This window comes from Phocoena sinus, chromosome 9 (genome assembly GCF_008692025.1).
Source record: "Phocoena sinus isolate mPhoSin1 chromosome 9, mPhoSin1.pri, whole genome shotgun sequence".
Classification (NCBI taxonomy): Eukaryota; Metazoa; Chordata; class Mammalia; order Artiodactyla; family Phocoenidae; genus Phocoena; species Phocoena sinus.
Window position 1 is genome coordinate 35242595 of NC_045771.1, and position 13119 is coordinate 35255713.

Below are 13119 nucleotides of genomic sequence, written 5' to 3' on the forward strand. Positions count from 1 at the left end.
GCCCCGGCTTGCCACAACTAGAGAAAAGCCCACACGCAGCAAGGAAGCCCCAACACAGCCATAAATAAATAAATAAATAAAAGAGCTGTTCAGTGGCCCAGAACATTAGTGTAGTGGCAAGCACAATCCGGGAATCAGTGGACTAGAGTATCACAGAATAATAGTCAACTTAAAATCTTAAGTGAAGATTATTCATTTTTCCTTTAAAACATATTTCAAGGAAATATACATACAATACCACTGCTGAAAAGTTTTATAATTTCATAATTTAAAAATTCCGTGCCCACAAAAAATTGAGAAACCCTATTCTACTTTTGTATGGTGACTTGGGCTTCATTCACTGCCAGGACTACAAATAAGCATTAAAAAGTTTCTTTTTCCAGGGCTTCCCTGGTGGCGGAGTGGTTGAGAGTCCGCCTGCCGATGCAGAGGACACGGGTTCGTGCCCCGGTCTGGGAAGATCCCACATGCCGTGGAGCAGCTGGGCCCATGAGCCATGGCCGCTGAGCCTGCGCGTCCAGAGCCTGTGCTCCGCAATGGGAGAGGCCACAACAGTGAGAAGCCCACGTTACCGCAAAAAAAAAAAAAAAGTTTCTTTTTCCAGGAGTTGAGAGAATAAAAAGAATTCCTAATCTCATATAATATGTCAGATAAAGCAATTAAATAACAATTCCTTATTTCTAGAGTTAGAGTTTGCAGAGTACTGGGTGCCAAGCACTGTGCTAAGAATTAGTGAAAATTTTATCATTCATATCTAGATTATATATTCTTGGGGCATACAAGGGGTAAAAGTTTCATGTATTGGTAAAAATTACATGAGCATCTTTTTCACACTCAGAAATAAACGATTCTTTCCACGTCCTTTTATTTTTTACATCCAGTAATTACTTTTTAATATTAAATAAATAATTTTAATATAGTATGATATAAAGTCAGTCTACTGTGAATTTTTAATTAATTTATTTTCTAGGGTTATTTACAATTAAAAGTAATAAAAGTGAATTTTGGTAAAAGTATTTGTATTATTCACATATTTTATTGAATGATTTGATATTCAATACTTGAAATTATTGAAATATTATCATTAATTTTCACTTTTCACCTTAAATTTTACATTTTGAAAAACTAGTATACATGCATGGCCAAAATAATTGAATCACAGAGAAGGGTATGCATTGTAAAATTAAATTTCCCTACCAGCCCTGTCCTCTGGGTCCCCAGTACCTCTCCAGTGGCAACCATTATTCCAGTTTCTGAGCTACCTTCAGAAAGCCAAGTGTTCATTTATAATTTGCCAAACCTAACATCTTATTGATCTGTATTTGACTAGGGGCTTACTATAACCTGTACGTAAAATGCCCATCTTTAAAATGTACTTTCAATGACAGGTGTACCTAATACACATTTCGTCCAAATGCTGAATTACAAGAAGTAAAAATAGCTATTTGGCTGAAACTGAGACCAAAGGCAAATATCTCCACCAAGGAAAGAATTTCTGGGATACAGGAATATATCTGATATAAAAAAATTCCTGCTATGATTTTACTATGAAAATTTTTATAGGCTACATTTTTACAGTTTGATATTCTATTACAAAAACAATGATTTCTTATTTTTCTTGATCATGACATTTTAATGTGGCAAAGTTGATGTTTTCCTTTTAAGTCTTCCCTCAACACATAAAGAATTGACAAATAGAACTTTTTAAGACAGATGGCCTAAATGGCATTAAACCATTTTAGTATACGCATGTTAGTATACTAAACAATTCTACAACAATTAGAATTATGATATAATTTAATCTCCCTCTTCTTATCTCATTTAAATTTTCTCAACAACTAACTCAACATATTTTTAATATCTCCCTATGTATTTATTTATCCCTAAGTTAGTTTTTATGCATAACAGCATTCACAAGTAATTTTGCAAAGTTTTATTCTGACTATAATAAATGTACCTTCAAACTTTAGCTCATGGATGTTGTTTTCAGCATGTAAAACCCCAAAGGAGATTTTCCTAAATTACAAATAGAAGATTTACTGGTATTTGAAAGGGAATACTAAAATGGTAACAATAATTCTGCATGACGTACATTGTTCTTAGTGCTGGTGCTGTTACCCTGATTAGATATATGTTCTGTGTAAGCCCATGATCACAGATTAAGCAAAAAAATCAAGGATGCCTGAGTGGTGCTGAAGTAGCCATTTGGCTATTTAGATTTCCATAAGCAAAGCGTGAAGTCCAAGCCAAAGAGCTGACTTTGGCTGAATACTGATGCCAAAGAAAAACTTCAGCACAGTCCTAACTCAGCATGAAGGACATTATTATATTTTATTTAAAAAGATATCATTTTCTTTATTGTTCAACAGATTCCAAGCTCATCTAGTTCTACAAGGTGTTAGTTTAAAACAGGACTGGCTGGTTATCTAGCATTCCCTGTTTGGTCTTTCAGATTGGTAATGAAAATGGTTGTTTTAGATAGCTTCTACAAATTCAAAAATATTTTAGAAGTTGTAATTAAACATATATACACACATACAAATATATATGTGTGTATGTGTATATATAGATCCCTATAATAATACTAAACCTATGAATATATTGTGTATTGGGATACACTGACTTCTATCTTATATCAAAAACATATCAAAGTTTAAAGTGCATGTCGCAATAAGTTCCTATTTTTTAACCTGCAGACAGTGGTACTGAGTCACGAAAATATGTCACTAATTAATTACTAGTTGATATTTAAAGTACACGTTGTATCAAATAGCTTTATAATCAGTATTTTATTCAAGATTGATTTACAAATCCATCCTTTTTTGACTTCTGTATACCTACAGTCACTCTATATACATACTTAGAGATTGTAATTTAATTGCCTATTTCACATTAAAATCCAATATTATAGTAATGTTCATGATGACTTGAAATGCTTAATATTTAAAATGCCTTACTTTAAAATGATAAAATACATTACATCATTTTGCAATATAGAGAAAAATGTCTGTAAATCTCCTTATCAAAATTATAGTTTTGTTACATCTATCTGATTCTCATGTACATATTTTTATACAGTTGAAAGAAATTGTAACTTTAAAAGTAGTCTGAGCAAGTTGTGTTAAATCATGGGGTAAGTATTGCAAATATGGCATATTTTTAAAGATACAGTGAGAATATCATCACTGCGTGTTAAGCCTGCTTGGTTTTCACATGGCTATTATTTGTGGCTAATCAGCCAACCAAAAACCTGAGGCAAAGTGAACTGAAAATTGATAAAAAAAAATATTAATTGTCCAAAATAACCAGTAACTGAGGCAGAAATGATTCAGCGCTTACATTATTTAACAATTATTTCTTTACTTTCTACCACTCTGAGATTCCAGAAGAGTACTATGAACTTATGTTCCTTTACTGTATCTGGTTTATGACATATTCCTCCTGTGTTTGGCTGATGGGACTCTCCACAATGGCACTTTTCACACATTCATCTAAACAGCTGAAAACACAATGATGACTTCCATCTTTTTTGTTTGGACCTAGAGATTATCATACTAAGTGAAGTAAGCCAGACAGAGAAAGACAAGTATACGATATCACTTATATGTGGAATCTAAAAATAAAAAATGATACAGATGAACTTCTATACAAAACAGAAATAAACCCACAGACACAGAAAACAAATTTATTGTTACCAAAGGGGAAAAGTGGTGGGTAGGGATAAACTAGGAGTTTGGGATTAACATATACACACTACTACACATAAAATAGATAGCCAGCAAGGACCTACTGTATAGCACAGCGAACTATACTCAATATTTTGTAATAACCTGTAAGGGAAAAGAATCTAAAAAAGAATATATATATATATATATATATATATATATATACCTGAATCACTTTGCTGTACACCTGAAACTAACACAACATTGTAAATCAACTACACTTCAATTAAAAATGTTTCTTAAAAAATACACTTTCTGCTCAAACCCAGATATGTTTTCAGATTTACTTCCTTTCCCTCAATGTTCTCCATTCTGTGAGTTTTATTTCTCATATATCTTACAGAGAATACAAATAGAAGAAAGTAAGTGGTGATCATTTTGTTGGGTAGAGAAATAGCGAATCATTACGTTGTGCAGATCAGGAACTAACCCAGTGTTGTAGGTCAATCATTTCATGATGTATGTAAGTCAAATCATTATGCTGCACACCTTAAAGTTATACAGTGCTGTATGTAAACTATATCTCAATAAAACTGGAAGGAAAAAAACAAATAGAAGAAAAAAAAGGAAGCTTTCTTTTGATAATTCTATCAAAAGAAAGCTCAGAAATTAGGGAAAGTTTTCATTTGAACACTATTAGAATGGTTATATCATAATGAATATTCTTGTTCACAAGATATTTCTATGCTTGTTTTGGAAGAATGCAGTTTAACACATATATTTCAGATAACTACATCTTGTTTCTACGAACATCTATTTTAAACATTCTTGAAATGTTTGTTTGAATGGTTTTACTCAAATAAAATTATATTTCCCTATTGACATAAATTTATTGCTTCTGTTTTAGTACAGTTTCTATGAAAGAAATCTATATTTACGTTGAACTAATTTATAAACACTTTTAATTTTTAAACCTTATTTCTTTCTTTGTCCTCAAGTTGTATTTATTTTTCAAAAAAAACCAATTATTTGTGAATAGAACATTCACTGCTGTGGTGACACTATGGTTTATTCCAATTCTCTTTGGAATGACACAGAAAAGTGGGTTTATTGCCTTGTTTTTCTTTCACTATTTTTTTTTTTTTTTTTTTTTTTTTTTGCGCTTTGCGGGCCTCTCACTGTTGTGGCCTCTCCTGTTGCGGAGCACAGGCTCCCGACGCACAGGTTCAGCGGCCATGGCTCACGGGCCCAGCCGCTCTGCGGCATGTGGGATCTTCCCGGACCGGGGCACGAACCCGTGTCCCCTGCATCGGCAGGCGGACTCTCAACCACTGCGCCACCAGGGAAGCCCCTTCTTTCACTATTTAAACTTTATCTTTCTTGATTTCCTAGGAGTGATTCAGTCAGGTGAATTAGAGGATCTGAAGTCAAATGAAAGAGAAATTCTGGGAAAAATAAGCCATGGAGACAGTAATTTGATAAATAAAGAGAAGAACATTTACCACAATATTTACAATTTAATGTGCCCCAAATAATAATTATGTGTATTTAAAAGACTCTTTTATTAGTCTAATTATAATTTTTGTATATTTAATTGTTCTTGATTTTCTTCAGTGTATCCTATAGAGTCAGAAAAATGCACAGCAAGTACTAGTGCAATGTGAGCCCCTCTGGAACAAATATAAGTGACTTGAATGAAAGTTCACTTGGATTAAAGTTGTTCCAACAAAATCCAAATGGAAATTAGAATACGCTTTTAGGATTGTTTATGGATACATGACTTTTACCTGTATTGAGAATTTTAGCACACGAAGAATGATTCTGTTTACCATTCTATTTCATTTTTTTTTTTTTTTTACTTAGAACTCTTTCCATTTCCCAAAAGTTGATTCAAATAATGAATATATACAATTGTATATTTGTATGGTATTGTATTATTGAATTATCAAAGTACATCCGAAGTTTTCGTATCAGAAAAACAAGAATACAATTGCCAGGTTTTTAAAGCTGTAATTCACAATACAGTACATGTATACGCAATATCCTTTTAGAGAAAGGAGGATCAATATGATCCCAGGATGCATGATGAGGTCCCCCAAAGCATAACTGGGACTATTCTCTGTAGAAATACATAAAGCCTTCCTTTTATATATAGCGTGAAGATTAGGAGCGTCTATCTTTTTCTTATCAGTTGTCCACCAAAACTCCTATCAGCTCACTTATGTTAAATGGAGTGATGTTAGCCTTCCCACTAATCCTATTCCCTGCAGATCTTCAGTGTGTATTCAATAGCTTGAATTCAATAGCTTGAATTGTGTTGCCCTTATACATTTTCTTCCATAAGACTAATAAATACACATTTAATATCTAACAAAGCACTTGAAAGCGGTTTACTGCACACTTAAAAAGCAATGTGGAGTAAAACTTCTGAGTCTCAAGAAAAAGGGGCATGCAACCATGTTAACAGTCATTTCTTTTTTTAATTTTTATTTTATATTGGAGTATAGTTGAATTACAATGTGTGTTAGTTTCAGGTGTACAGCAAAGTGATTCAGTTATACATATACATGTATCTATTCTTTTTCAGATTCTTTTCCCATCCAGGTTCTTACAGAATACTGAGTAGAGTTCCCTATGCTATATAGCAGGTCCTTTTTGGTTATCTATTCTATACATAGTAGAATGTATATGTTAATCCCAAACTCCAAACTTCTACTAACTTTGGGTTTTGTTTGTTCTTTGTCTAGTTGCTTCAGTTGTAAGGTTAGGTTGTTTGAGATGTTTCTTGCTTCCTGAGGTAGGACTGTATTGCTATAAACTTCCCTCTTAGAACTGCTTTTGCTGCGTCCCAAAGGTTTTGGATCGTCGTGTTTTCATTTTCATAACAATCATGCTTTAATAATAAACATAAAGGTTATAAAAACGAAAGTTCTCAAGGTGTAAGGTAGACAGGCCACACAGTGGCAGCAAGTGCAAGCTGAGAAATGGAACGTGCGCGGCGGTTTGTATGTACCTTGAGGCAGCGACTGGACTGGAAGGGCCGCCTGGCCAGGTGGGATGGAGATGAGTCCCTGACGCTGAAGGCTGAGCAGATGCTGCTGCTGCTGGAGTTGCTGCATCTGGAGGAGCTGCTGCTGGAAGACAAGCTGCTGGGCCGCCAACTGCTGCTGCTGCTGCTGCTGCTGGTGTCAGAAAACCCAACCCAGTGAGCGAACGGACGGCAGAGACCAGGGTCTGTGCAAACAGCCCTCCTACAGCGAGACGTAAGCTTCTGTCATCGCCCCGGTATGTTTGTGAATGGTCATCCCATTGTCAAAGCTCAAGGGCAGAATGTGAGCAAGCTCTAGATTTTCAGTTGCTTTTCTTTCAAATATTAACACAGCAACAGAGAACCAAGGAACTTGCACTGAAAGGGGATGGAACAAGGTCTAGAGAAAGTGTGTCACGAAAGTTCAGACTTCTTAAAAATAGGCTTATTGCAGATGATAAGAAATTTACTTAGACTCAAAGAATGACACTTTACGGAAACAGTCAACCTCAACAACACTTTTGTTTTTTTTCCAACTGAATAAGTTTGACCTGCAGAAGTCCATGACCGTGGTCTCTAGTGATCTATTAGTAAACTGGGATGTAGCCTTCATAGGACAGGACTGTTAGCTCTCTCTCTTCCTCTTCTCTCTTATTGGAATATATGAAAGGTAGAATTATGTTCAAGGCCAAAAAAAGTGCCCTTTACTGGAAGGAAAAGTGTAAGTTCCCATTTTGTGAGGCATTACAAGACAAAGCAGACTTCTTTTGGACTCGGGAGGGTATGAGAAGGCAGTCACACTTCAGAGAAAGACAAGCTGCTGTGAAAGACCTTTCCTTTTTAGTTTGGGGAAAAGAGAAACTTCTGATGCGCTCACTGGAAAACAGACTGCATAACGGAGCAAGTCATGTGGATTGCCCAAAGCCTCCGGAGAAATAAGGGAGCAATTTCTATTCTGTAGTTGATGGCTGTCTGAAATTCTATTCACAAATCCAAACAGAAACAAAGCCTCAGGGGGTCAAAACTGTTTCCTGTACGTTTGCATAATGGGCAGCTTGAAGACAAGGGCTCTGTTACCTGCTGATCAATTTAACTACTTCAACTGTTTTGTTTGTATTATGTTTATATCTGATGCAGTTTGCTGACAAGCGCAAGCTAGGCCTGAGAAGCCAGCTTGTCAGTTTGATTTATGAGCATATCAAACTGGAACTTTCTACTCGCCACTCCAAACCTACAGTAGCAGTTCATTAATCAGGGGCCTGTGACTTTGAAATCTGGGCTCAACCACTTTCTCCCTGGCTTCCCCCCGCCCCCCAACTCCCAACCACGGGCTCAATTTGCATGCCTGTTCTCTGAGCTGCACCACTGAGAAAGATAAGGTTCCCTCACCAACTTCGGTTCTCGGGTGGATACGAGATAATCAGTACTTTGTCCACCACACAGCTTGCTCTTTGTACGCTGTGATTCATTAGTGAACAGGAGACGACAGCAGCATTGGATCATAACTCTCCAGTCCCACGCTGCAGAAAAAGTAGAGCAGGAGAGCTCTCCTGTTACCGTTATGAAGCTCGGTACAAAAGTAGCACAACGCATCTTGGACAGCAAAAGCCTGGTGATAGGAGGGTCTAACACTGCCCTGGCCTCCGAGGGCCCCTCCCAGCCTCGCCCTCCTCTGCGTGGGTGAGCCGGCCAGATCCTACCTCTTTCGCTTGCTTTCCGGGATGCTGTTGCTGCTGCTGTTGCTGCTGCTGCTGTTGCTGCTGCTGCTGTTGCTGCTGCTGCTGCTGTTGCTGCTGCTGCTGTTGCTGCTGCTGCTGCTGTTGCTGCTGCTGCAAAAGCTGAAGATGTAACTGCTCTTGCTGTTTCTTGTAAAACTCTTGTAGTTGTTGCTGAATAAACCATTTTGACTTTAATAAATAAAGGCAAAAGTTGCATGTATTATAAACCTCCTAAACTCCTCTAGACTGGTACAGGGTAGAGTCTCCATTAAGATTCGTCTCACAAGAACAACAACAGATATGCACTGGATTCCAGGAGACAGATCTACACATACATTGTTTTTTGCCAAGGCAGCTCTGAAACTTTCCAATCCAGACTCCAAAGTATCCTAAACGAAAGGGTATAGAAGATCCGTATTCTAAATGGCTAGAGCCAAATGAATACCCTCGATGGTTATATCTGCAGCGTTAATAGAACATAAAAATAGGGTCTACTCTACCATTTATAAGAACCAGCTATAGAGTTACATAAAATTAGAGTGACCAGTTCTTACTGGGAAAAAAATTGTAATCCATCGGATGGACAGGAGAACGTCAGACTTAGAAATATAACTAACTGGCCTGTGGTCATCATCACAGAACACAGCAAGTCGTTAAATCTATAAGAATTTAGGTAAAGCACATTATTTTCTGTATGAGAAGTAAGTCTATAACATAAAGCCCACTTTATATAAACTCAAAGCTCTAATGATGTACATATTAGGAACATTAGTTTTGCTATTGAAAAAAGATTAACTTCATGAATTGGTGGCTCAGCTGTTCAACTTTGTTCTAGTTAGTAGCCACTTCTATTCCTAAAATCTGAATTTATTGTGGAAAGGAAAGTTTGGGACGTTACTTTCCCTACTGTAACAAAATAGCCAGTTCCAATTTCATACTTATGTGAACTAAAAGGAGGGTTGAAGGGTTAGAAATTTCAAAAGCAACAATTATCCGTAAGTCTCTTTGCACTTTTGTTGGTAAGGCTCTAAATCCAAAGCACCTAAGTATTTGAATATTTAAATATTGCTTTATCTCACGTTGAAATGGTACCTATTTCTTACTCTTACTCTAGATGTTAATGAATTTAAAAAGACTAAGGGATCTAAATTTCACTACTCGGTTCTGCAATCAACATGCTACATTTATGTTCTAGCATGCTGACAGGTTGTCCTTTCCAGTGGAGAAGGAATTGTCATATATGCCCATGGCACTGTCAACACGGGTGCTAGCACTCCAAAGCAGGTAATCCACATTACCTGCTGCAGCATGACTGCCTGCTGCTGCTGGAGAAGGGCTTGGAGCTGCTGAGGAGACAGGACTTGCTGCTGAAGGATCTGCTGCATTTGCTGAGGGGTGATCACCTGGGGAGTCATCATGGCCACCGACACAGGCACCTTGACAGAGACAGGAGGAGAAAGAGTGGATGTTACCAAACGTCTGTTAACCTGCTTCATAGCTATATGGCATCCCTACCAAAATCTTTAGTAGTGATGACCAATCATTTTTATAGAATAATTGTTATATTATTTAACTATTTAATAATGATATTTTAGGTACCACAGTATTTAGACACTGGCTTTCCAGAGGCATCAGATGTCATCAGATTCCACCTTTACGTTCCACACCTCTTACGTATTATGCTCAGATGTGCTGCTTTGACTAGCATAATTAGAAATAAACAATTACATGTCAGTTTTCTCAATACTTCATAATTGATAATCTCATCAATGTCACAGTGCTACAAACGAAAGCCTTTTGAAATGATTTACAGGTATGATTAAGATAGATATGATAAAGATTAAACGACTGGAAAAATACACATTTAAATATCTGTTATCAAAGTTAGTAAAAAGAATGTATGTGCAGTGTACTTATTCATAAAATATAACCTGTCTTCAAAATTTAATATATATATATATATATATATATATATAAAATATACACAGTACTAGAAAAATACACACAGTAATACATATTACTACATGAGTACTCGTAGTAACTCATATAGGATATTTATTTATTTACTTACATATCCCCAGAAAATAGCTACATAGATAGGTCCTCTCCAAGAAGGGATCATAAGCCTCGTATTCTAGCTTCTCCTTTAAACGTTTTCTTATTTCAAGCTAACTAAACGCATACTGGGAAGTCCAGAAATCTAACGATTACTCAAAGGTTCTTCATTACACTGAAAAATAAAGTATTTTGCTCAAAATGTCCTTTCTACCATTTTCTTCTCCTTCAAAGTTGTAAAAATTAAAGAGTCAAAAAGAAAAGGAAATAAGGGGGGAGAGAAAGAAGCAGAAGAGAAAGATGAAGCAAGGAAAATACAAAGTAAGGAAAAGCCAGGGGGAAAGTCTGAGAGAAAGAGAGAAAGGCTGTGGAGAGACAGGAAAAGGTTGGCAAGAGAGGCGAACAGGAAGTCCTCCTGCACGGAAGCCTGACGTATCTATCTGCTCGGTTGGGCGGCAGTCACACTCTTTGAAGGCACTGCTTGTACTAACCAGCAAGTAATCAGACAACTTGTCAACTTGCCAAGTTTGCAACCTTTGAAAGCAATCATTTTCTTTCCTAGAGAAAACAATTCACATTTACTGTAAATAAAAGCAAGTATTTATATAAACACCACTTTTGAACAAATTCTTGGGACAACATGTGTCTTTGAAAACAGAAAAAGATTAACAGACATGGTTCACAACTTATCCTCAGAGTCATTTTTAACACAGTTCAAACTTTTCGAGTCTGGCACTTTATATCATAAACAAAGGAGAAATTAATAATGAAAACAAAGTTAGGGGCTTCCCTGGTGGCGCAGTGGTTACGAATCTGCCTGCCAATGCAGGGGACACGGGTTCGAGCCCTAGTCCGGGAAGATCCCACATGCCACAGAGCAACTAAGCCTGTGAGCCACAACTACTGAGCCTGCGTGCCACAACTACTGAAGCCCACACACCTAGAGCCTGGGCTCTGCAGCAAGAGAAGCCACCACGATGAGAAGCCCACACACCCCAATGAAGAGCAGCCCCCGCTCGCCGCAGCTAGAGAAAGCCTGCGTGCAGCAACGAAGACCCAATGCAGCCAAAAATAAATAAATAAATAAAGTTAGAAGAAAAAAATAAAGGAAGTTCAGGATGGATTAATTCCTCTCCCTCAAAAAAGCCACTTCATATTTCATACTAAAGAAAGAGTATTTTCTATCCCTTGGTCTCTGGAAATATGGATTAATTAGATGTAATTTTGTAACATGAGGGGAAAATATCACAGAATAACAGAAAGTAATTCAAAAGTGCTTTTCAAAAATATTTCTGGATTTTTTTAGAACATGCTTTCATACTTATAGATTACTGTACTTGAAAGTATCATAATAAAAGGCATTCTGAAATGTATGCTGTAAAATTAATTGATCCAGTGGGTTGCCCATGTGTTTAGTTGTTTAAATATTTAATAGTCAGTTTACTTAATTGTTCTTTGATAAACAAAAAGAATGGTTAGAATAAGCAGTTTGGGAAAAAAATTATCTATCTACAAAAATGCCTTTCCTTCCAGGAATAATTTACCTCATACTGTCTCCAAATAACAAGGAATGAAACTGAAATGAAGGAACAGAGAAAGACAAACAGGTTAAACTTGAAAAAGGCTGCCAATCCAGATAAATAGATAGGTAAGTGGGTAGCTAGGTTATATATATGTAGATAGCTATACACATGCATATAGGTAGATATCTTCTATAAAGTCTATCATGTGATGAGAAACTTGTCACACCTCTCTCATCTAACAGCCCCTTACCACTTTTTAGCATATGGAGTATTTTCACTTAACTAACTCTATCTACAAGTAAAGGTACTTTATGCGTAACTGATAACAAAGGTACTTTATAAGAAAAGTAATATGAATGGAGGCATGCAATTATTTTTGTAAATTGCAAGTTTACAATCAGGATTCTTCTTATACAAATTATATTACGCTATAGCTTGCTGGTAGCATGACTGATTTGATGTACAAGCAAGTTTAAGCAAGTTTTCTACCTTTGCATTCTTTAGAGTTCATTAGCCCTTTCACCATGGTTAAATTAATTATGTTTTATTCTTGAAATGGTTTGTGAGTGTCTTCCTTACATTTAAAAGTTTATGACATAAAAATAACCATTATGTCATTGTCATCCGAAAATCATATGTATCACACTTATGTGATATTCTGCAAATTTTAAGCAGATTCTGGCCTACCCTCTAGGAAACTGCCATCTAACACAAACAATATATAGACATAAGGATATGTAGAAAAAGAAATCAACTAATTGAACACTCTACTTCCATAAGATATGTACAAAACACAAACTGAAATTAATTATATATATAGGAAAGCACAAGTACACTTCTGAGGGATTTCTAACATTACAAATAAGCCAATACTATCACCTATAAATCTACGTACATGAGCTCATCCAAAATGAAACACTTGAGGCTACTAAAAATTTAAAATATTTTATTAAATAGAAAATTAGTTTTTCCTACAACAAATGTCAATTACATGTTATATGTAGACTGCTCCACTGGCCTTGTTTAGAACATGCAGAATTTCTCCATTTTTAAGTGAATCATTTTAAGTGACAGGTTTCCTTCATTCCTCCTTTATCACTTTTGTTACTGTCCCATTACCTTTCTTTGCT

General features: G+C 36.1%; 1 protein-coding gene across 1 annotated transcript in view; it reads right to left on the reverse strand.

Moving 5' to 3' along the window:
* Positions 1–13119, reverse strand: part of FOXP2 (forkhead box P2) — a 371655-nt gene that overhangs the window by 51468 nt on the left and 307068 nt on the right. Inside the window, exons 5-7 of the mRNA XM_032642873.1 lie at positions 9710–9847; positions 8394–8582; positions 6679–6847 (exon numbers count right to left, since the gene is read on the reverse strand). Coding sequence (XP_032498764.1) covers positions 6679–6847; positions 8394–8582; positions 9710–9847 — 496 coding nt within the window. The remainder of the gene's footprint in view (positions 1–6678; positions 6848–8393; positions 8583–9709; positions 9848–13119) is intronic.